Raw genomic sequence first — 25,730 nt, 5'->3', positions numbered from 1 at the left:
CCCTAGGTACTTTAGAGGCTGCTCTGAGAAGGAGGGGGGCAGTCTACTCAGGGCCAGACCTGGAAAGGATCTCTCCTGCTGAAGGTGTTCCTGAGTCCTGTGACTGGGAAATGCAGGAGCCTGACACAGACCCTTTGTCCAACCAGATACCCAGTGAAGAATCTATGGAGTTTGGAGAAACTGTCAGCCTGCCTGAAGAGGTGCCAATGGAAATGAGCTAAGTGGCAGGGCTGAGAGTTGTAAGATTTATAATGCTGCTGGGTTTGGGGTTACACTGTGTGAGAAGGAATGTTTGATTCTTGTATTCCTTTAAATGACTTGTGCTGGCTGTGACTGCCCTGCTTGAGGGAAGCAGGAGAAAAAAAAAGAAAGGAAAAAAAAAAACGTTTTTCTTTTTGTGCTAAACTTTGAATATCTGAAGACCAGAAGTTTAATTAGTTTTCTTTCTGGCTGTGGTAATTACCTGAGGGAAGTGAGGAGATAATTGGGGAGAATCCACTTTCCATACAAGGAGGGTTAGTGGGGCCATTCGTGGCATTCTGTTATTCAGAAAAGTTTTATAGTGGATTCACTTACTCCCCTCCCCCACATCAGTTCAGTTAAACTGAGTGGGAAGAAGCCAGCTGAACTTCAGGGCTTGATTACAGCACTACCAGCAGTGCTTGCTATATTGTTGAAAGACTATTGAAGTTTAAGGAACCTGCATTTTGGATGTCTATTTGGACTATATGATAACGTTACTTACCTGCATTAAGGTGATAGCTGAGCCTTGTGGTTTGGACTCAGTTATATTTTTGTTTATGGATTTTCCCTATAATTGTGGAGTCAGGACTGTGTGGGAAAACAGACTCCCTCATTCCAATTCACAATAAAGCACTTGATTTTTGCACCATGAACTCATTTTTTGTACCATTTATGTTTTCTGAGTTATGAAGAGTGTTCCAGCGGGACTTCCTACTTAAAGGAAGCACGTCGAGGTTGCATTGAGGTGAGCGGAGACCGGCAACACTGAAGGCACAGGTACCGGCTCCGTTACAAGTGGTATCAGGAGTGGGATATTGCGCCTCCTGCTGGACATGCGGTGAAATTTTTTTTTTTTGAAAAAAAAAAATTTTTGATAGTTGGGAAAAAAAAAAAAAGTTTGGACTTTTGAATGATTTATTTCTTTAGCTTGTTTTTTTAGTTTGTTGTGTTGGTTCCTGTTTGCGAGGAGCTGAGTTCCAGACGTCTTCCAATCGGCGGTGCAGTGGAAGCAAGTGTCCGGAGGGATCCAGCCTGAACTTGCGGGGGTCCAGAGTCGGAGGAAAGCCCGGGAGATCCGGACGGCTATATTAGAGGACAGAGACGCAGTGAGCGACTGGGGGCCAAGGAGGCCTACAAACCAAAGGCGCCGACTCACCTTGCTCTCTGGTAAGCTGCTAGACCAGGGGGGGTGAGGGGATTGGCTACCCAGTTATTTTGGTACCGCTCTTGGGTTGGTCTCTCTTGTTGTTTCCTCCCAGGTGTCGGGCCAAGATGGATCAGCAGCAGCTGATGGAGTTTCTGACGGCCGAGAGGCAGAGACAGAGCGAAAATCTGCAAGCGGTTTTAAAAGCAAACCAGGACTTATGGGACCGCAGTCAGAAACAGAGCAGGCAACAGCATGACGAACTGGTCAGGGTGATGGGTGAGCAGACCAAGCTGCTAACTCAGCTGCTGCAGTGCTCATCTATAAACACAGCTGGTGGGCCACCGGGACAGGTAGCGAGAACGTATTTAGACCTTGCCAGGTCAGGGAAAGATACCTCCTTACCGTACCCGGAGGAAAGCAAGGAACAGGCCCGGGGGGATAAGAGTAGGGGATCCCAAGGTCAGGTCCATAAAATAGAGTGGCCCAAGCCTAGGGAGGCCTTATACAAAGAGGCTCCCCGATGCTATCGCTGTGGGGAAATAGGACATACACAGCGATATTGTAGGGTTGCCAAGGGCCTCATAATGACACAGGGGTCCGGGGCCAAGGTTCCGGAGGTATATCGGGTGTCAGTCTCTGTGGCAGGGAGGAAGGTATTAGCCCTGGTTGACACAGGGGCCGAACAGTCTGCAGTATCCCGACAGTTTTGGACCCAGGTGGTGGGAGTCAAGGGCTTGGGGAAGAGTGTGGAGAAGGTCCCTATTATGTGTGTTCATGGGGTGTCCAAGGAGTACCCACTCCGGCCCATAAACATCGAATATAAAGGGGAGAGCATGCGCATTGAAGTGGCGGTGTTAAACTCGGCCCTTTATCCCGTTATCCTGGGGAGGGACTGGTTAAGCCGGGCTGGAGTATGGACTCAAGGAGAAGGCCTGGGTAGTGAAAGGAACGGCAGCCCGGGGATCCAGGGCAGATGTATGTTGGGATCCAAGGTAGAGGGGAAGGTTAGACTCCCTTCAGAGAGGAGGCGTCAAGCCAGAGGGGCGGGTCAGAAGAAGTGGTACCCGACGATTTGCTGGGTTCCTCTCTCTGGCAAGGCCCATTCACCGACTCAAGCCTATGCTGGAGCAGCAGGGTTTGACCTGTATGCAGCTCAGTCACAGAACATCCCAGCTAAGGGAAGGGCTTTAGTATTGACCGACATCCAGGTAGCTCCCCCACCAGGTTCCTATTTAAGGATAGCTCCTCGGTCAGGGTTAGCGTTGAAGCACTCCGTAGATGTGGCTGCGGGAGTAATCGACCCTGACTTTAGAGGAAATTTAGCGGTGTTATTGGTTAACCAGGGGGATGCCGAATACAATGTCCAACCCGGGGATCGCATCGCCCAGATGGTGTGCGAGAGAATTTGGCACGCCAGGTTGGAGCAACGGGTGAGGCTCCCGGACACAAAAAGAGGACAGGAAGGATTTGGGTCATCAGGAGCTAACTCTCAGGAGACCCCGCTAACACCTAAAACCTTGGGTGGGGGACAAGGAGATCCTGTGGAGGGGACCCTAGCTACGCTGCGGGCGGAGATACTGTCCCTTAGGGGAGAACTAGAAGCCGCACGGAAAAAGTGGGAACTAGAGCTGAAATTGCAGGTAGACGCTAATTCCCTCCCTTCAAAAGAGCCACCTGAATGTTCTAGGGAAAAGTTGGGAGAGGAAATTCTGTCAAAGTGCCAACAAGAGTCCAAAAATCTTAGAGGACTATTGGCAGAGATGGACTCCCAAATAAATCAGGTGAAGACTCAGATTGCAGAAAATCAGGCCCAACAGAAGGGAGTGCAGCATTGTGTTAAGGAGTTAAAAAACACTTGCGGACAGCTAACCGTAAGAACAGGGAAGGCTGAAAGCTGGGGGGTAACCCAAAAAGAACAGGGGGAACAATTGGAACAACACGCTCAGCATTTTGAGAAGGTCTTGGACACATTCAAAGGCATGGAGCAAGAGATGGAGGAACTAAGGGAGCAAATTGCTCAAATAGGAAAGGAGGACTTGGGGGGGATAACACAGGTTATCGCCGCTTTAGCCCAAAGGGTGGAGGGGCTAGAGGGTCCTAATGGTCATAGTAGTGGAACGACAGGAGGGCAGCGGGAGGTTGCCCTATTACGATGGCCAGAAGATTTTGAAGACCCCGACCCACCTCCCCTAGGTCAGGAAAGAAGGGGCAATAAACCCCGGAAACGTTTCTGAAAGGGATTTAGGATCCCAGGATGGGCAGCCCTTAAAGGTGAGGGTATGTCACAATCCTATCCCTAAAATGCAGCTTTTGCCAGGGCAGGCTATTGTCAAGCCTGGTCCAGTGATCCAGAGGGCAAATCACGGGGATAGGATTGTGACCAAGCCTAAGGAAAAACCTAGCTGGCCCTTTAATTCAGTCAGGGCTGAGCTCCAGGGAGGAGAAGAGGAGAGTTGGGACAGCCCACAACAGCCCCAGAGAGAGCTCCCTTCCCCTGGCTTCTCCCAGCTGAAGGGAATGATTAAGCTCCCAAAGACAGCTAGGAGAAATCGTCAGAAAGCTCCTCCCCCTTCCAGGGCAGGTCAGATTCCCCTAGGTACTTTAGAGGCTGCTCTGAGAAGGAGGGGGGCAGTCTACTCAGGGCCAGACCTGGAAAGGATCTCTCCTGCTGAAGGTGTTCCTGAGTCCTGTGACTGGGAAATGCAGGAGCCTGACACAGACCCTTTGTCCAACCAGATACCCAGTGAAGAATCTATGGAGTTTGGAGAAACTGTCAGCCTGCCTGAAGAGGTGCCAATGGAAATGAGCTAAGTGGCAGGGCTGAGAGTTGTAAGATTTATAATGCTGCTGGGTTTGGGGTTACACTGTGTGAGAAGGAATGTTTGATTCTTGTATTCCTTTAAATGACTTGTGCTGGCTGTGACTGCCCTGCTTGAGGGAAGCAGGAGAAAAAAAAAGAAAGGAAAAAAAAAAACGTTTTTCTTTTTGTGCTAAACTTTGAATATCTGAAGACCAGAAGTTTAATTAGTTTTCTTTCTGGCTGTGGTAATTACCTGAGGGAAGTGAGGAGATAATTGGGGAGAATCCACTTTCCATACAAGGAGGGTTAGTGGGGCCATTCGTGGCATTCTGTTATTCAGAAAAGTTTTATAGTGGATTCACTTACTCCCCTCCCCCACATCAGTTCAGTTAAACTGAGTGGGAAGAAGCCAGCTGAACTTCAGGGCTTGATTACAGCACTACCAGCAGTGCTTGCTATATTGTTGAAAGACTATTGAAGTTTAAGGAACCTGCATTTTGGATGTCTATTTGGACTATATGATAACGTTACTTACCTGCATTAAGGTGATAGCTGAGCCTTGTGGTTTGGACTCAGTTATATTTTTGTTTATGGATTTTCCCTATAATTGTGGAGTCAGGACTGTGTGGGAAAACAGACTCCCTCATTCCAATTCACAATAAAGCACTTGATTTTTGCACCATGAACTCATTTTTTGTACCATTTATGTTTTCTGAGTTATGAAGAGTGTTCCAGCGGGACTTCCTACTTAAAGGAAGCACGTCGAGGTTGCATTGAGGTGAGCGGAGACCGGCAACACTGAAGGCACAGGTACCGGCTCCGTTACAATCCCCACTTCATATCATGCCAGCTTCCAGTGTCAGTGACCCTTCAGAGCAGGTTTGGGATGATTGGAAGTCTATTTCCATGCCTTTGTTTTTGCAGGGCTTTTCTGTGATGGTGGGATCCCTTTTGGTCCAGTATTCAGGGGGCAGGTGCAGTGGTAGATCACAGTGATGATCCCTCTGAATGTCACCTTTTCAGGTCAGCTTCAGTTTCCCATGTCATTTTTGAAGCTCAATATCCAGCAGCCTTCTACCTTTCAATACTCTCATGTGCAGCACTAAAGCACAGACAAACTTTTTTCCTGCTCTCCTGGATCTTACTTCTTTGTTCACAGACCAGTGGGCGATTCCTGAAGGCTCACTTAAGTTGGTCAAAGCTATGTTTGGACTCTCCTATGACTCCGGACTTCTTGCAGCTGTTTGTCCAACTGAAGGTGGGCTCCGCAGTGGTGCAAGTGACCAAGCGCACCTCCCTTCCTAGTGAAGTTGAAGTGATACTGAAGGATGCACAGGACCGTAGAATGGATGTGATTCTGGAAAGACAGTTTGAAGTTCTGGCTTTGGGTATCAAAGCTGCAGTAGCTGCCTCCATAACATGAGCCTGCCATACAAGGCTGCAGACTAGTCCCTTGGAGCTTGGGGACTCCTGTCCCCATGTTTAAGGAGGGCGTGATTATGTGGTCGATGCTCCTTATGACATCATTAGAATCCTGGGTAAGGTTTCAGTTTACTCCATTTTGGCCTGCTGGATACTCTGGATCAGACAGTGGGCGGATGTTTCAGCCTCCAAGGCCACTCTCAGCAAATTACCCTTCAAGGGGCAGATGCTGTTTGGCAAAGGGCTCAATGACCTCATGGCCAGTGTGGTGGTTCGCCGCCCCAAATCCCTCCTAGATAGTTAGGAGCCTTTGACATGCTGGGGGAAATAGAGACAGTTTTCATGCCACTAGGAGATCTTGCCAATCTTCCTCTGGCTGCTACTCTCTGAGGCCCTTTTCAAGTTTCCAGAGATTTGGTAGTTATCAGCGCCAGAAATCTGTGGGTTCCCATGGTGGCTCAGCCTCCAAGAAACAGCAATGACGCCAGGAGGATGGCCAAAACTCCTCATTGGAAGGCGACTGTCGGCATTCAGGGACAAATGGGAATAGATCTCATTTAACTGCTGGGTGCTAGACAGGGAGGGGCACAGGATCGAGTTTTGCCAGTCCCCTCCAGATCTGTTTCTCAACTCCCCACGCAGACGGCCGAAGAAGGCGGTCAGAATCCGATTGACAGTGCAATGACTCTTAAACATTCATGCCATAGAACCAGTTCATGAAGAAGAATCAGTCTCAGACAGATACTCTTTATGCTTCATAGTGCCCAAGGAAGGCACAGAATATTGGAGGCCCATTCTGGATTTGAAGTCTGTAAATGGTCTTTCCGTCATAGCAGCTGTGGCCCCGGGAGAGATCCTTGTCTCTCTGGGTTTGATTGAGGTATATCACATCCCCATCTTTCAGGCTCACAGGAGATATTTGAGATTTCACATGTTTTAGTGCCACTTCCATTTTGTGGTGCTCTCCTTCGGTTTGGGCACAGCTCCTTGCACCTTTACCAAGGTGATGGTGGTTGTAGCAACCCACCTTCACTGGATTGGGGTCCAGGTGCATCCATACCTGGACAATTGGCTGATCAGGGCTCTCTCTCTTGTGCACTATGAGTGCATGGTCCAGCAAGTGGTGAGCCTCTTATAGGACCTGGGCTAGATAATCAACTTTCAAAAGAGTCATCTTCAGCTGACTCAGTGCTTGGAGTATCTGAGAGTCTGCTTCGACACAGTGAAGGCCATGTTTTTCTTCCCGAGCCATACAAACAGAAGCTCAGGATGTAGATCCTCATGATCTTGGCCCTTCCCAGTCACACAGCCTGGCAGTATCTGCAGGTGCTGGGCTCGATGGCAGCCTCCTTGGATTCCTTGGGTGAGGGAACATATGCGCACTCTCCAGAACTCCTTTCTATCCAGATGGTCTCCACAACATCACTCCCTGCAGATGCAGCTCTCCTGTATGGCAGAGGCCTGCGTTGGTGACTCCAAGGGGGGAGAACTTGGCAAGAGGCATACCTCTCAGAACAACTCATGAGTGACCCTCACAACCAACGCCAGCCTCAAGGACTCAGGGGCCCTCTGCCACGGATACCTTTTCCAGAGCAAGTGGTTCCCATTGGAGAGCAAGTGTCCCATCAATTGTCTGGAACTGAGAGCCATTCGGTTGGCCTTGCTGCAGTTGCAGTCTTTCCTGTTGGGGAAAGCAGTCAGGGTGTTTGTGGACAATGCCACTGCAATCTTATGTAAACAAACAGGGTGGCACCAGAAGAGCTGCCCTTCATCTTGAAGATCAGATGTTATTCCAGTGGGCGGAACTTCATTTGCAAGCTCTCTCTGCTGCCTACATGGTAGGAGTAAAGAACGTTCAAGCCAGCTTTCTCAGCTGGCAGACTCTGGATCCCAAAGAGTGGTCTCTGTCTCAAAAAGAGTTTTCTTTCGTAGTTTGGACTTGGGCAAACTAGGCACAGATCTCATGGCCACGGCTAAGAATGTGAAAGCAATCTGCTTCTACAGTCACAGAGCTGAGTGGGGAAGCACAGGGCTGGACGCGGGGGGGGAGTGGGGTAAATAAAGCCACGTGATGGGCAGCCCCTCTGCTCTGGTGATTTAGTAAACTCTAGGAGACTTGTCACATCTACTATTTGTGCCTCATTCTGTAATGTGTGAATAGATAGATTTTTAATAATAACTTTATTTTTCTATACCACCATAGTCAAGCGACTTCTAGGCGGTTCACATTGAAAGAAGGCTGGACAGTCAGTGAATAACAAGAAGCCTAAAATAGAAAAGTTACATACTAATTGGAGTTCCATGGGTAAAGAATACATGAAAATTGGAGCTTCCTGAGAGATTGAAATATTGTTTACAGAGGGGAATATCATAGTGAGAGAGGGTGGTCTGTTTTAGTCAATGAATTTGTCGAATAGGGTGGTTTTAATTGATTTTCGGAATGCATTGTAAGTCAGGTTGGGTTCATTTATGCAGTTTCTCAGCCAGACTTGCTGTCTATTCGCTTGGAACATGAAGGTTCTATCCAGGAAGGATTTGTATCTGCAGCCTGTGATCTTTGGGTATGCAAAGATATTTTTGTTTCTGGTTGTTCGTGTGGGGTTGTGCAGAATGAAGTGAGTTTGCAGGTAGGAAGGTGCTAGTCCCCAGACTTGTTTGAAACAGATACATGCAAATAGTATTCGCGCTTCTATTGGTAGCCAGTGCAGTTTTTTATAGTAGGGGCTAATGTGTTCTTTATTTCTCAGTCTGAAGATTAAGCGAACAGCGGTGTTTTGTACTAATCTCAATTTTTTTACAGTCTTATGAAAGAAAAATTACCCATCTAGAGACCTAATAGTCAAAGGGGGTTGGTTCCAAATAGAGAATAACATGGGGACAAAACTCTGTATAATAACACACTAAAGCTCATATATTGTAGCTCATGTATTGTAACACCATGATAGAAACGCATGTAAACTGCTCTGAATTGACTACCCAGTTAGTAGTAGCAGTATAGAAGCTTTCAATAAACAATATTATTTTGTTCTCTGCTGAAGATAGATCCTAATCCTGTTTCTCCAATGAAACTTATTGTTTTTGGCTGTCTGGTCAGCTGTGGAAAAGCTTGTACTAATTTTTGTCGATCATTTTCTTTTTTATTCGTAAAAGTTTGGAATGACCTTCCTTCTATAATTAGAGTTCTCTCTCATCTACCCACTTTTCGTAAAGTAGTGAAGACATATTTATTTCAGAAATTTACTACTGATCCTTCTTTTTCAAATAATCAATCATAAAAGATAAAATTCTGGCATAAAAGATATAGGGTCTGTTTTACAAAGCCACGCTAGCGGTTTCCATGCGGCAACAGTCCCGGAGCCCTTTAAATCTCTATGGGCTTTGGGGCCATTACCATGCTGCAACTGCTAGCGCAGCTTTGTAAAACAGGCCTATAGTTTCTGTATAATTTTATTAATATTTTGTTAACCGAGTTGAGCCCTTCTGTTGGGATGAATCGGTATAAAAAAATCAAAGATTAGATTAGATTAGCATCTTCAATGCTGCCAAACAGATAGGCAAGGCTCATGGTGTGCCAGGGAGGAGGGTGAGGAAGAGATGTCTGAGGTAGGAGGCACAGCAATGTTGGATTTATCAGCAAAGGTGGGGGGGGGGTTGGGGTGCAGAAGGAAGGGATGAGAGAAGGATGCTTGCTGGACTTCGGGGAGAGATAGGTAGATGAAGAAGAAATGTCGGAATTATGGGGAAGGAAGAAGAGGAAAAGATGCTGGTCCTGCTGTGGGGTTGGTGGGTACATCAGGTGGGTAGGAAATAAAGGAACAATTGCTGGACCCCTGGGGTTACAGCAGGAGGAAGGGAAGTAGAGGGAAGAAATGCTGACTACTGGAGTGAAGGGGGAGCAGGAAGGAAAGAAAAGAGATGGTAGCTTCTGGGGTTGGGGAGGGGGAGAAGAAATGCTTGGATGTTTTTTGAAGGGGCAGGAGGAAAGAAAGAAAGATGCTGGCCTCTATTGAGGCAGGACAAAAGGGAAGAACAATAGATGCTGGTTCCCCGCAGGTGATGCTAGGAGAACAGAAAGAAATGAAGAGAGATGGAGAGATGCTGGTCCCAGAGGCAGAGGTGGGGGTGGGGGTGGGTGTTGTGAGGAAGGGAAGATTGAGGGGAAAACTTTAAACATGGAGAGGATAGGGACAAAGAAGGGTAATACTGGGAATGGGAAGGAAGAGAGATGAACAGGGTAAGAATAAGAACACAGGGAAGGGAGTTGCTCAACATAGAGGCAGGGACCTACGTTCCCTTTAAGCAGCGCACATGAGCAATTGCTTATACATTCTAGGAACTTACAGATTTTACATAGTTGCTTACAAAAATACTTGCAAATCTGATTTTTAGAACTAGTTGTTCACATGAAAATTTTTTTTTAGAATTGTTCAAATGAAAAATATTTGCACACTCCCTGCCAATCCTTAGAAGGTAGTATTGGCAGGGACACAGAGAGGAGATACTGGATAGAGTGGATAGGGATGCAGAGGGAAGATGATAAACATGAAGAAAGAAAAAATGCCCTGGCATGAGAGTTAAGAGAAGAGAGGGATTTATGACTTGAACTTTACATTGTTATCTTTACTGTTTTGTTGTTTAAATATTATGGGGCTCATAATTGAAACAGAAATACATCTAAAAACCCACCCAAGTTGGCACTTGGATGACCTAAAAGACAGGTTGTCCAAGTGCCAATAATCGAAACGGCTTTTTAGATGTATCCAGGGACATTTTAGACCTCTGAATACCGCTGCACGCCCAGAGCTGAAAGGGATGTTTTTGGAGGAGTGGTGAGGGCAGGATTTGGGCAGGATGTGGGCTGACCTAGACTTAGTTGTATTGCAGGGATAATCAAAAGTTTTACGAGGCTGCCTGGATGGAACTTATATGACTTAGGTGATCTAAAATCAGGTCTAAGTGCCCAGAAGTTATCCAAAGTGACGAGATAACCACTGCAGATACAAAGTACAGACCCCCACACACTCCCCCAGTGATCACTGATCCCCTCACACTGCCATAAAAATTGGAATAAAAATGTATATACCTGTCTTTGGAACATCAGCACCTGCTATAGGAAAGCCTAGTAGAACTGCACAGAGGTCTCTTAAGAAGCCTGGGGGGTGGGCTAGCGAACCATAGAGAGGAGGGCCCAGGCCCAAAAGCCACTCTAACCGCTACATTCATGGTGGAAAATGTGAGTCAACCAAAACCTTACTCTTCTGCCCTATAGGTGCCACCTATAGCCATAAGGGCTATTGGTATTGTAGACAGGTGGGTATAATGGGGTTTTGGGGGACTCAACATTACTTATATGGGAGTTCTGGTGAGATATTATGTGGCACCATTTTTGTGAATTTAACAGCAGTGCCCGGTAAGGTGCCCCATTGCTCTTTTGCCATGTCTGAGTGGTCAGTCCATCACATTACTGGCCCCACTCATGTCCAAACGGTCTTGTTCTGGGCGTTCGGGACTTGGACGAATATATGGATGAGAATGTGGTATAAAGATAGACATAGTGGCAATTTGGATGAACAAACGCCTGGACGTACAGATGGCCGATTTTTGGAAAAAAAAAAAAAGTATACTTTAGACGTGTTTTTCCGAGAATGGACATTTGTGCCCTGCTGACTTTGGGTGACTAGCGCCCTATATCCAAATTATACTTAGACATATGTTTTGATTATGCCCCTCCGCATATGTATGTTTTTTTGTATACGGCTTTGGAATAAGGTGGTTTATAAATTTTTAATGAATGAGAGAATAAAGCAGAAACCAGCCAACAAGGGTAGAAAAAGTAATTTTATTTTCTATTTATCAATTAGATTATGCCAGTTTATGGAATGAACATGTGCTTGAGCTAGCTTAAGACATGGCTGGGACCCATGAAAGAGACCTCACTCATTGGCCTGAAATCTTGGGCATAGCAGTAGTAAGTCTCCAGCTTATACTACACTCACACTAGCCCTCTCCTCAAGTCACTTCATTAGCTCCCTATTCATTTCCAAGTTCATACACTGCAGCTCCTCAGTATCTCTCCCTACATTCCTCCACAGAAACTTTGTTCATCAGATAAGTCTCTGTTATTTGTACCCTTCTCCTGTATTGCCAACTCCAGTCTTCGTCCCTTCTATCTTGCTGCACCATATGCCTGGAATAGACTTCCTGAGTCAGTACACCAAGCTCCATCTCTGGCTGTATTCATATCTAAACTATAAACCATCTTTTCCTGAGGCTGCTTTTAACTCCTTCTACTCAGTTTTAGAGTATCCATGTCTGTTTTACTTATTCCCGCTGTAAGCAATTCCCTAACCTCTATTTGTCCTTTTTGTTTTGATTAGATTGTAAGCTCTTTCGAGCAGCTATTGTCTCTTAAGTATTTAATGTACAGCACTGCATATGTCTAGCAACACTAGAGAAATGATTATTATTATTAGTAGTAGTAGTATGGGCCGCGCTTTGCATCTCTGACAGTATGTTTGCAAAACTGGAATCTATATCCATGCTAAATAGAACTTGGCATCTCAAAAAATTGATTTAACCGGTCACTGAAACAAGCTGAACACACAGATGCTGTTTCTAGAAAACTGCATTCTGCAATAGATTAAGTCATGTGGTCTGTTTGATTGGTATCCTTCTGCAAAGGATGTCCTGGAGCTGAAAACATGGACATAAAAAAATGTCAAACACAACCAGAAACAAACAATAAAAAAATGTCTAAACAAGTGTATGGTCTCCTTGTAAATTCCGACCAAACAAATTCCTATGTAATGTTATAGATACTATAATTATTCATTTTGACATATGGTGTGCACCTACAACTTAAAACAATGAAGTAATAGCTTCTTTTTATGTAATTTACATTGTGATTTCATTTCTTTGAATTAAAAAAAAATTGGGAATTAATTCGTATATCACTCTTAAATTCAAGTGCTCAAAGATAGTGTCTGTTCAGTATAAAGCCAAACTTAAAACACAAAAATGAAAATGAAAATGAAAACCTAAATAAAGTAGGTTTTAGGAATAAAGAAAAAAGTTTTTGCTCTCCAATGATGGCCTAGGATTTGAACCCTAAACCGCTGTACCGGAAGCTGAAACTCTAACCCCTATGCCAACTTCTCTCAACATATATGCAAAATCTTTTTTTATATCATGAGTGTCAAAAATGATATTAAGCTATAGAAAATAATATTTCAAAAGTGTTTGACAGGTTAAAGATTTATTATGACAGTGAGAGTTTGCATTGATAGTATTCATATTACAATACGGTATGAGAACCCCAGATAAAAATTACATAGATCTTTCCTTTGGAGTCTGCATAATTTGTTTTATTCATTTTCATCCTAGGAAAGAGTTAGCAGAGTCTCAGAAGAGTGGTGAAGACCTTAAATTGAGGCTTAAGCATCAGGAATCCCTTCTGGAAGCAAATAGTGCCAATCGTGTTAGTGGCTTGTGTTTAAAATGTGCACAGCAGGAAGCTGTTCTTGCCAAGACCCATGCCAATGTTCATATGCAGACCATAGAAAGATTAACAAAGTAAGTGTATAACACGGGCACATTTTTTTTTTTTAATATAAAAGGCATTGTCAGCTTTTTTTTGTTGTTACATGGCCACAAAATGTATCATTTTCCTAACATTTTTTTTTTTATTTCTACCATCTATCACATTTTATTGTTCGCTTTATTTCCTACTTCATTAAGGTGTCTAATGTGAGCTTAGGGGCCCTTTTACTAAAATGCTCTAGAATTTGGCTTGAAACTTTGTAGCACAGGATTTTGCTATTTACTAAGCCCAGATTTAATGTGGCACCTTTTGGGGACATGTTTGCTATTTTTTTATTGCAGGCTTTGTGTTGTTGTAACCCATTAATGCATGGCACCTGCAGAGAGTTAACATGGGAACACTTAGGAGCTGATTCTATAAACTGGCATCCCGATTGTAGGTGGTGGTAGGTGCCCTACGATTGTCTGGCAGCCAATCGGGATGCATGTAAAAAAAAAAAAAAATACCTGAGTTAGGCCGTCTATACTGTAGGTGCTTGTCATGGGTGCAGAGAGACATCTAGGGACACTTAAGCTCACCCAGGGCTGGGAGTGGGCATGGTTTCCACCTGAAAGTGGCCTTGGGCGAGCTTAAGTGGCCCTAGGCGTCTCCCTAAGTCCGCGACAGGCGCCTGAAACATATGCCAGCAAAATGCTGGTCTACATTTCAAAAGCTAAAACTAGATGTGGCTGCCTGAGCCGATCGCTGCAAGGGTATCCCCGATCAGCTGAGACAGCAAGCCTCCCCAAAGCCATGGCTAAGGAGAGTTCTGCCAGCTCAGCTGATCGGAGGGGGGGGGATAACCCTGCTGCGATCAGCTGAGCGACTGCTGCAGGGGTCACCCCCTAATCCCTGACATCAGCCCGGAAAGTATCCTAGCAGGAGGGATGCCTACTCTCTCCTGCCACCCTCCCCCCATCCCGAGCCCCAGAACCCCCCTGAAGTTGCTCGGCAGGGGAGATGTCCACTTCTTCCTGCTGCCATCCTTTTTCCCTGGAGCCCCCAAATTTCCCCAACCTCCACAAACATCCAGACACTCACACTGCACCCCTAAGACTACCTCCACCCCCTGTACCTTTGATGAAGGAAGGCTAGTTGGAGTCTTAGGCCACACCCTTCCTTCCTTGGATGCCTTCTTTCCTTGGATTCCTTCCTTGGAAGGAGGCCTAAGGCCCTGATTGACCCAGGTGCCTAAGGCCCATCATATGGGAAAGGCCTTAGGCACCTGGCCAATCAAGGCCTTAGGCCCCTCCCCAGTGCATACCAGGATGTACCAGAAAGAGGAAGGCCCACCGTTTTGAAGAGACGGACCTGCTGGAGGGAGTGGGCATCCCTTCAGCCAGCCTTCCTTCATCAAAGGTACGGAGGGTGGGAGTGATCTTAGGGGTGTGGGGTGGGTGTCTGGATGTTTGGGGAGGATGTCAGGGGGGTTGAACTTCGGGGGGTGTCACCGATTGGGGGGTGTCGGGGTCTCCGGGGTTGGCAGCAAGAGGGAGTGGACATCTCTTCTGCCAGGATACTTGTGTTTGTGAGTGACATTGCTGAAGGGTTAGAAGGAAAAGTGTGCCTGTTTGCAGATGATACCAAGATTTGTAACAGAGTAGACGCCAAAGAGGGAGTGGAAAATATGAAAAAGGATCTGCAAAAGTTAGAGGAATGGTCTAATGCCTGGCAACTAAAATTCAATGCAATGAAATGCAGAGTAATGCATTTGGGGATTAATAATCGGAAGGAACCGTATATGCTGGGAGGAGAGAAACTGATATGCACGGACGGGGTGAGGGACCTAGGGGTGATAGTGTCCGAAGATCTAAAGGCGAAAAAACAGTGTGATAAGGCAGTGGCTGCTGCCAGAAAGATGCTGGGCTGTATAAAGAGAGGCGTAGTCAGTAGAAGGAAGAAGGTGTTGATGCCCCTGTACAGGTCATTGGTAAGGCCCCACTTGGAGTATTGTGTTCAGTTTTGGAGACCGTATCTGGCAAAGGACGTAAGAAGACTTGAAGCGGTCCAGAGGAGGGCGACGAAAAAGATAGGAGGCTTGCGCCAGAAGACATATGAGGAGAGACTGGAAGCCCTGAATAGGAGAGCCCTAAAGGAAAGGAGAGACAGGGGAGATATGATTCAGATGTTCAAATAATTGAAGGGTATTAACGTAGAACATAATCTTTTCCAGAGAAAGGAAAATGGTAAAACCAGAGGACATAATTTGAGGTTGAGGAGTGGTAGATTCAAAGGCAATGTTAGGAAATTCTACTTTACGGAGAGGGTGGTGGATGCCTGGAATGTGCTCTCGAGAGAGGTGGTGGAGAGTAAAACTGTGACTGAGTTCAAAGAAGCGTGGGATGAACACAGAGGATCTAGAATCTGAAAATAATATTAAAAATTGAACTAAGGCCAGTACTGGGCAGACTTGCATGGTCTGTGTCTGTATATGGCCATTTGGTGGAAGATGGGCTGGGAAGGACTTCAATGGCTTGGAGGGTGTAGATGGGCTGGAGTAGGTTTTAATGGAGATTTCGGCAGTAGGAACCCAAGCACAGTATCGGGTAGATCTTTGGATTCTTGCCCAGAAATAGCAAAGAAAAAAAAAAAAATTTAAATTGAATCAGGTTGGGCAGACTGGATGGACCATTCGGGTCTTTATCTGTCGTCATCTACTATGTTACTATGTATGTTACTTTCTTAGCGGGTGTCTGGGATTCAGGGGGTTACCTGCTGCAGCCGCTCAGCTGATCACAGTAGGGGTATTTTTTCCCCGATCAGCTGAGCCGGCGGACATCCTGATGCTGCAGCTTCAGGGAGGCCTGCCGGCTCAGTTGATTGGGGATTCCCTTACCACGATCAGCTGATGGCAAGGGGTCCCTCTTTCAGGCTGGTGCAATTCTATAGCTGGCGCCTGTGACATGGGTGCCAGTTAGAGAATCGGGGTTGGATGGGTTAGGCAGGGTTAGGGCAGACACGATTCTGTATAGGAAGCTGGTGTACGATTCTCAGCCGGTTCTTGGGCGGCTGCTGAAACCCGTGTCCTATTCAAAATCTGTCTGTTACTGCCTTCTCTTCAGGAGGTTTATTAAGGCTCACATTCTGTAAACGGCACCTGAAGATAGGTGCCTAGATCTCGGAGAGAGCGGGAACTCGAAGGCCTTAAGCATGCGCAGATGCTCAAGGCCCAGCAAAAAGGACTGTAGATCTTCGGGCACCGGCACCGGCATGTCTTGTACGTTGGTGCCGGTGCCGGGTGCCAGATGGAGGGTAAGCAAAGTGTTCGGGTGGGTGGGGGGGGGGTGCCGGAACGCGCGGGAGGGAGGCGCTCATACATCGAGGCAAGCTCGGTTTGCGAGACACCAATTTTGTGAATGTTTTGCTCGTCTTGCAAAACACTCGCAAACCAAGGTACCACTGTATTTGATTAATCAGTTATGTTTTTTAATAAGCGATATACAATTGATAAAAACAAATTAAAAATATAAAAAAAAAAAACAATGACAAACAGAAAAACGAGAGAGAGAAGGGAAGAACTACAATAAAATCAAGAAAAAGATGGGAAAGGGAAGAAACAAAAGGGAAGGGGAATCTTCTTTTTGGAGCCATTTCGTTGAGGAACAGAACTCAATGCTCGAAGGCATCTTTAAATAAGAAGCAGTTCAAAGCTCTCTTGAATTTGTCCATGTTTATTTCCTCTCTGATATGAAAACATAAAATTCCATATAAGCGGAGCAGTGACTGAAAACATTGTAGTACATCTAATGCCAACCATCTTAAGTGATGAGATGTGGAAAAGATGTTGTGTGGCAAATCTAAGAACTCTAGGTGGTACATGAGGCATAAGCATTTTATCGATAAATGTTGGTTCTTTTGTTTTATGCATTTTAAAAGTAATTAAGGCGATTTTATAAGAAATTTTGTGAGATATAGGAAGCCAGTAGGCTTTCTTTAGTAGCAGGGTAATATGATTGTACTTTTTTGAGTTTGTAATGATCTTAATAGTTGCGTTCTGAATCAATTGTAAGCGCCTAATTTCTTTTTGCAGTATTCCATTATAAAGGGAGTTGCAGATAACAGTTTTCCTCCTTTTTTTAGAGGGGGGAGAACTGTCAACTCAAATATAAACCGAAGGGGCGTTTTATGTTTATTAAAATTTGGTATCCCGCAAGTTACAACAGATCAATGTGACTTACAAAACACAATAAAATTAGTTAAAACAAGAAAAGAACACCATTATCAATAGAAAAGGCTTAATCTAAATATTGAGAACCCTCACCTCCCCCTCTTTTTTTGTGGTCTTGTGAATGCAGTTTTCTTATGTCCACTAACAATCTAAGAAATTACCTCAAATTAAATACCGAATTGAAAAAATGAGTTTTCAAAATAGGCTTAAATGTTGGAAATGAAAATTAACTTTGAATAACGTGAAAGGTCATTTCATAAGAGAAAGGAGATAAAAAGAAAAAAAGCAGACTTACGAGTTGATTCATAATGAGCTAGTTTGGGTTAAGGAAGTACTTGTCGCTGAGAGTCAACGGAATGTAATATATGTGTTGGAGTATATGGAATGGTTACAGCAGCCAAGTATGATGGAGCTGCATAATGTAGAGTTTTAAAAGTCTAACAAAGAATTTTAAATTTAGATCTATAATATACAGTGTAAACTTATCAACAGAGCATCTAAATATGATCAAAAGAACATAAGAAGCGCCATCTCTGGATCAGACCTTCGGTCCATCAAGTCCGGCGATCCGCACATGCGGAGGCCCTGCCAGGTGTACACCTGGCGTAAATTTTTAGTCACCCATATCCTTCTATGCCTTTCGTAAGGAGATGTGCATCTAGTTTGCTTTTGAATCCTAGGACGGTCGATTCTGCAATAACCTCCTCTGGGAGAGCATTCCAGGTGTCAACCACTCTCTGCGTGAAGCAGAACTTCCTGATATTTGTCCTGAACTTGTCTCCCCTTAGCTTCATTCCGTGTCCTCTTGTTCATGTCAAATTGGACAACGTAAATAGTTTTTTCTGCTCTATTTTGTTGATTCCTTTCAGTATTTTGAAGGTCTCGATCATATCCCCTCGCAATCTCCTTTTCTGAAGGGAGAACAATCCCAGTCTCTTAAGTCGATCCTCGTATTCCAGTTTCTCCATACCTTTTACTAGTTTCGTTGCTCATCTCTGCACCCTCTCCGGCAGTTTTATATCCTTCTTTAGGTTGGGAGACCAATGTTGGACACAGTATTCCAAGTGGGGTCTTACCATTGCTCTATAAAGCGGCATTATGACCCTCTCCGATCTACTCGTGATTCCCTTCTTTATCATGCCCAACATTCTATTTGCTTATTTGCCGCCGCCGCACATTGTGCTGACGGTTTCAGGGTCCTATCTATCAGTACCCCCAGGTCCTTTTCTTGTTCGCTCTTACCCAGAGTTGCACCTGACATTCTATACTCGTGTTCCTTATTCTTTCTGCCTAAATGCATTTCTCCACATTAAACTTCATCTGCCATTTCTCCGCCCATTTCTCTAACTGATACAAATCACTCTGGAGTTCCTCGCTATCCTTTGGGGATTTGATTGCCCGGCATAGCTTTGTGTCGTCTGCAAACTTGATGATCTCACTAGATATTCCTTCTTCTAGGTCATTGATATAGATATTAAATAAGATCGGCCCAAGTACCGAGCCCTGGGGTACACTATTAGTCACTTTCTCCCAGACGGAGAATTTCCCATTTATGCCCACTCTCTGTTTTCTGTTCTCCAGCCATTTGCCTATCCATCTTTGTATATCCCCCTCTATTTCATGGCTTTGTAGTTTCCTGAGAAGTCTTTCGTGTGGAACTTTGTCGAACGCTTTCTGGAAGTCTAAGTATATTATGTCCACCGGTTCTCCACTATCAATTTGTTCGTTCACAGTCAAAAAATTGAAGTAAATTCATTAAACATGGTTTCCCTTTCCTGAAGCCATGTTGACTGGCTTTCATCAGGTCATGTGTATCCAAGTGCCAGACTATGCTATCTTTAATCAGTGCTTCAACCATCTTTCCAGGGACAGACGTAAGGCTCACGAGTCTGTAGTTGCCCGGTTCTCCTCTCGATCCTTTTTTGAAAATTGGCATGACAATCGCTATCTTCCAGTCATCCGGTATCTGTCCAGTTCTAATTGTCAGGTTGGCAAGTTTTTGCAATAACTCTCCGATTTCAACCTTCAATTCTTTTAAGACTTTTGGGTGAATTCCGTCCGGTACAGGGGATTTGTCACTTTTAAGTTTGTCGATCTGGTAGTATATCTGGTCCAAGTCCACTTCTACTGTGGTGAGGCTGTCTTCTATTACTCCTTTAAACACTTCCACTGCTTCTGGTATTGTTATGGTGTCCTCCTTCGTAAAGAAGGACGCAAAGAAATAATTTAGTCTGTCTGCAATTTGTTTGTCTTCCTTAATGTACCCTTTTCTTCCCTGGTCGTCCAGCGGTCCCACTGCCTCTTTTGCGGGTTTTTTCCCTTTTACGTATCTAAAGAAAGGCTTGAAGTTTTTAGCCTCTTGTGCTATTTTCTCCTCATAGTCCTTTTTTGCATTCCTCACCACCTTTTGCATTCCACACCACCTTTTGCATTCCTCACCATATTTCTTCTGGTCATCTTTATGTTTGTTCCAAGCTTTGGTTGTTTTTGTGCTTTTCCATTTTTTTAAAGAGTCCTACTTTTCTTTTATGGCTTCCTTCACCTGTCTGGTAAGCCATGCTGGTTCTCCTTTGCCTTTAGTTCTCCTTTCTTTGGAAATCCGCAGAATGTAGAGATTTTGTGCTTCTGTGATAGTATTTTTCAGTAGGGACCATGCCTGATCTACCGTTTTAATTTTGTCCATCTTTTTCTTGAGCCGTTGTTCTACCATGGCTCTCATACGATCGTATTTACCCTTTTTAAAGTTTAAGGTCGTGGTTAAGATTTTGGTACGTTTCCCTTTCCCGATGTCAAGTTTAAAGTTGATCATGTTGTGATCACTCGTCCCCAGCGGGACCGTGACTTCTGCTTCTTTTGTCGGTCCCTTGAGGCCATTTAGGACCAAGTCCAAGGTGGCATTGCCTCTTGTTGGCTCTCTTACTTTAGCCTTGAATAGAAGCCTAGCTGCTACATTTTATAATGTCTATAACCTACGTAAAAGTGCAGCATTGATTCCACAATATATTGAATTACAATAATTCTACCATGATAAAGGCATAAATAAATGTGTGAATGGAGTTAAAATCTAAGTTCTTACTGGCTGAATGAATATGTCTAAGCCAGTAATAACCTTTTTTTAATACCTGACCTATCTGCTGTTCAAAGGAGAGTTTACTTTCAAAAAGGATTCCTAGATAACGAAATGTCTTTACTGGAATCAAATCAACATCTAATGATGTAATAGAATCTGTAGGTGCAGAAAGCATTCCACTAATCCAACAGGTAATGTTTTTATTTTCGGATTATTAACTAGATCATGAGACAACAACCAATCTGCAACAACAGACACGCAAGATTGAAGAAGGGCTAAATCTATATTATGTGGGGCAACAGGAAAGATCAGTAGGATGTCATCTGCATATACTATACAAATGCCTTAATATTCTTTTCCTGGATTAAAGTTGATAGTGGACTTAAAAAGATGTTAAATAATAATAGAGACAAAACTGAGCCCTGAGATACTCCACAGTCAATTTAAACAGAGATAAAATAGATGTGCATGAAGTAAAAAATGTTAAATGTTCTATCTTTCAAAAATGATTTAAACTATTTTATTACCAAACCTGTTATTCCATTTGATTGAAGTTGTTTAATAAGAAGTTCATAGTCAAACAAATCAAAAGCCACAGAAAGGTCTAAGGCAGCAGTCTCAAACTTGCGGCCCTCCAGGTACTATTTTGTGGCCCGCGGTCTGTACGCGATCTCAGACGCACTTTCTGCTGCCAATCACCGGCGCCAGCGTGATTCCTGCCTTCTGCTCCCGATCGCCGGCGCCAGCTGACTTCTTGCCTTCTGCCGCCGATTGCCGGTGCCAGCTGACTTCTTGCCTTCTGCCGCCAATTGCTGGCGCCGGCATCAGCTGACTTTCTGCCTTCTTCTGCCGGGACTCCTCTTCTTCTCTCCTCACCCCTGAACCAGCAGCGGCAGCTCAGTGTGATTTTAACTTAGCTAGCTTTTGTTTAGTTGCAGTTTCATCAGGCAGCAGCAGGGCCTTTGCTAGGCCAGCCCACTTTGATGATGCTTCTCTTTCCAATATTATTGGAATTGGGAGTTCTGGAATGGTTTAAATAATATTGATTTTCTAGTTTTTTTTAATATTTTGTATATGCAGATTTCAAATCTTGTTATGTCCTCCATGGTTTGCTTTCACTTTTCCACTGGAGGGTTTTTATCCAACATCCGATATTGCAGTATTACTTTCATAAGCAATATAAGGAAAAATAAATTGAGATAATCATAAATCACCTCTGGGAAAGTCCCAGGGTAAAGGGGTTCTGAGGGAGGGGCAGGGATGTGGGCAATATTGGATATTGCACATGTAGATAGGGGGGGACTTAAAGGGGGGATTTGAATCTGGCAGAGAGGGGTTTTTGAGGATTAGAGGGATTGGTGCAGGTGATCAGAACATTTGAGTGAGGGATAAGAAGGGGGGGGGGGTGTATAGGATGGAACAGGGTGGGTGGGGGAGATAAGTTTGTCAATCCAGAAGTTATGCTGGTGCTGACTGATATTTGGTATAGGGACCCACTAAGCTAATCAGCAAAAGATAGGATTGCTTTTTGTACGATCCTATCTTGCCATTTAGTTTTGTGGGCACTGATTCTGAATACCAGCTCCTCCCTAACTCTGCCCCATGAACTAACCAGATTTGGATTGTGTGGTCTGAGTTAATACTCAGTGGCACTGCCTGGTTAAATATCATTAAATATCGGCAACTGGCCACTCAAAGGCCATTATTGAGATGGCTTGGAGAAATCCACTGCTTATTCCTAAGATAAGCAAGCAGCATAAAATCAGATTTACTACTTTGGATCTAGCTAGGTACTTGGGACCTGGGTTGGAAACAGGATACTAGGCTTGATAGATCTTCAATCTGTCCCGGTATGATAATTCGTATGTTCTAAGGAGGCAGAAGCCTATTCTTCCTGCTTAAACAGCACTGAATATTGATACCTTTGCAGTGTTCTCCCCAGAAATTTTTTCCAACCGGGTGGCATGAAAAAGTAGCCGCGTGGGGCGGGATGAGGAAATTTGGTGGTGGGGAAAATTAACCCTCTCTTTTACTAAGGTGCGCTAGCATTTTTAGCGCGCGCAAACCCCTGCGCTACGTGGGAAAACTAACACCAGCTCAATGCTGGCGTTAGCATCTAGCGCGCGTGGCAATTCCTACGCACGCTAAGCGCATGCTAAAACCACTATTGTAACTTAGTAAAAGGAGCCCTAAATGTGTACTATTTGTATTAGTTAATTATTATTATTATTTTCCAATGCTCAACATGACTTCCTTTTTTAAGGTTTGACACTTGTGCCAGAATATTTTTACTAAATTTAAGAAGTATTTGCCCTTTTTCAAATGGTATAGAGGTTAAAAAAAGGGACAGGCGTTAATGAAGTCATTAGGTTCAATCTAGCCATTTATTTCTGCATGAATTTAAACAACTAAAAAAAAAAGATAAATATAGCTCATCCAGTCATACAAGAAATGGCTCTACAGCAGGGGTGCCCACACTTTTTGGGCTTGCGAGCTACTTTTAAAATGACCAAGTCAAAATGATCTATCAACAATAAAATTTAAAAAATAACACAAAGCACACTGTACGCAGAGAAAATGTTAATTATCATTTATATTCTGCGGGTTTTCAAAGAGGTCAAGGCAGACGATTTTATGCAATGTCACCTCAGGAACAACTATACAAAAATAGACAAATATACCCCCTCCCTTTTTACTAAATCGCAATAGCGGTTTTTAGAGCAGGGAGATGCACTGAATGCCCTGCGCTGCTCTCGATGCTCATAGGCTCCCTGCGCTAAAAAACAGTATTGCGGTTTAGTAAAAGGGGGCCATAGTGCAAAATATAGACAGCAGATATAAATTCTCTAAACAGACACATTTTGATCACTAAACTGAAAATAAAATCATTTTTCCTACCTTTTTGTCTGGTGATTTCAAGAGTCTGTTTACACTTCCTTCTTCTGACTATAAATCCAATATTTTTTTATTTCTGCCCCTCCCCTTTTCTTTCTGTCTTTCTTTCTTTCTCTCTCCCCCCCCCCCCCCAAGCCATCGCGCCAATTTCTCCACTTCCCCGATTCTTTCCTACCCCCTAAGCCACCATGCCGATTTCTCCCTGCTTCCACGAGCCAGGCCAGGAATGTACAAGCGCCGGACTCAGAAGACTTCACCTCTGATGTCAATTCTAACGTTGGAGAGGAAGTTCCAGGCCAGCCAGGTAGCGATTGGCTGGCCCAGAACTTCCTCTCTGACGTCAGAATTGACGTCGGAAGTGAAGTCTTGTGAGTCCGGCGCTTCTACGTGCCTGGCCTGGCTCAGGGAGGCAGGAAGAAAATATTGCCAAGGCAACGCGATCGACTCACATTGCCTTTGCGATCTACTGGTCGATCGCGCTCGACCATTTGGTCAACCCTGCTGTTATAGTATCCTGTCCTGACCTGAGGAAAGGGGTTTAGTCCCCAAAAAACTGCCTTATTTCCATTTCCTATTTATAAACTTTAATCAATAGATACAATACTACTTGATTCTACATAAAGCAACAAAAAATTTTTTTCTACCTTTTGTCGTTTCTGCTTTAATCATCTTGTCTTCACTCTTCTTTCTAGCCAGCATCTGTCCGCTCTGTCTTCCATGCAGCATCAGCCCCTTCCATCCACTGTCCGCCCTCTGCCCGTTCCATATGGCATCTTCCCTCTTTTTATGCTCCTTCAATAAACTGTCTATCCTGTGCCCCTTCTCTTCTCCTTTGTACATGATTGATTTCAGCTCTGCCACCTCTCCATTTTTCTCTCTCTGTCACCACCCCGTCCCCTATGCTCTGGCATCTCTCTCTTCTCCTTTCTTTCCTTCGCACCCCACAGTCTGGTATCTTCGCTTCCCTGATTCTCTGGCATCTCACTCCTTTTCTTTTCTTCCATCTCTCCCTCCCCCTCCATGCTCTGACATCTCCTCCTTCCTTTCCCCCTTTCTTTTCCCTTGGTCTGGCATACTTTCCTCCTTCCCTCCATGCCCTGGCATCTCTTCCCTCCCTTCCCTCCAATCCCTGGCATCTCGTTTCATTCCCTCCCTCATCTTCTTTCTCCCTCCAGTTGGGTGCAGCAAGTCTCTCCACCCTCTGCTCCCTTTCCTCCTTCTGTCACCCAAGACCTGGCGTCATGAACTAGCATTCACAATTCGCTGCTGTTGCCAGCTTCGGGCCTTCTTCTCTGTCGGGTCATACCTTCATGAAAACAGAAGTAGGCAGGACGTGGCAGACAGGAAGGCCTGAAGCTGGCAACAGCAGTGAATTGTAAATGCTGTTGCTAGCCGAAGAAGTTCATGACGCCAGGCCGAGCACCCGGGGCAGACTGCTTCTCTCTCCCCCACGACCCTCCTATCTCTCCCTCCCATCACGAGACTCTAAACAGCACTGCTCTACTCTAAGCAGGCTGCTTCAGGGCTTTTTCCTGCCGTGATTCCCTCTGGCATGTCACTGATGAGGGAAGGAGGGAGAGTAGGAGGGTCGGATCAGGTTGGGAGGCGCCCGGGATGATGATGAGGCTGCTCCTGCTGCCAGCGAATCCAGCAAGGGTGAGGCCCCAAACACAACACTGGCGGGCCCCCCCTGACCATTTCGGGCCCTAGGCCTGTGCCTACTGGACCTATCCTTTAATCTGGCCCTGCTTCCCCCCCCCCATATGCCCTGACATCTCTCTCTTCCACTGCATGGTATGGTATCTCCTTTCCCTCCCTCCCATGGTCTTTGCATCTCTTTCCTCCTTTTCCTGATCTTCCTTCTCCCTCCTTCCCTCTCTCTCCCCAATTGGGTGCAGCAGTATTTCTCTTCCCCCTCCCCCCATTGGGTACAGCAGTATCATCAGCATTTCTCTTCCCCCCCAATTGGGTACAACAGAAGCAGCATTTCTCTTCCCCCTCCCTCCTAATTGGGTGCAGCAGCATGACTCTTCCCCCTCCCCTTATTGGGAGCATCATCATCAGCATTTCTCTTAACCCCCCAATTGGGTACAGCAGAAGCACCAGCATTTCTCTTCCCCCTCCCCCTCTAATTGGGTACAGCAGCATTTCTCCTCTCATTCCCCCCCCCCGTCTCACACACCCGCTGATTCGCTACAGACAAAGGCAAGTTGCAAGTTTCCCTTGGTCGCTGACCTATCTCCCAAAGGGCAGCGACAGAGGGAAGCTTACAACTTGCTGCTTTTGCTTACTTCGGACCTTTCTCGTTGCCGGGTCCTGCCTTTGCGGAAACAGAAAGTAGGCAGGACCCGGCAGCGAGAAAGGCCTGAAGTAAGCTTCCCTCCGTGGCTGGCCTATTTCCCGCAT

At 45.1% G+C, this 25,730-nt stretch overlaps 1 protein-coding gene across 1 annotated transcript in view; it reads left to right on the top strand.

Moving 5' to 3' along the window:
* Positions 1-25,730, top strand: part of SDCCAG8 (SHH signaling and ciliogenesis regulator SDCCAG8) — a 462,443-nt gene that overhangs the window by 51,485 nt on the left and 385,228 nt on the right. The window contains exon 8 of the mRNA XM_033937699.1: positions 12,996-13,184. Within this exon, the coding sequence (XP_033793590.1) occupies positions 12,996-13,184 (189 nt within the window). The remainder of the gene's footprint in view (positions 1-12,995; positions 13,185-25,730) is intronic.

The sequence above is a fragment of the Geotrypetes seraphini genome, chromosome 3, assembly GCF_902459505.1.
Source record: "Geotrypetes seraphini chromosome 3, aGeoSer1.1, whole genome shotgun sequence".
Classification (NCBI taxonomy): Eukaryota; Metazoa; Chordata; class Amphibia; order Gymnophiona; family Dermophiidae; genus Geotrypetes; species Geotrypetes seraphini.
The sequence above is the reverse complement of the archived record's forward strand: the minus strand, read 5'-3'. Positions and strand labels throughout refer to the sequence as shown.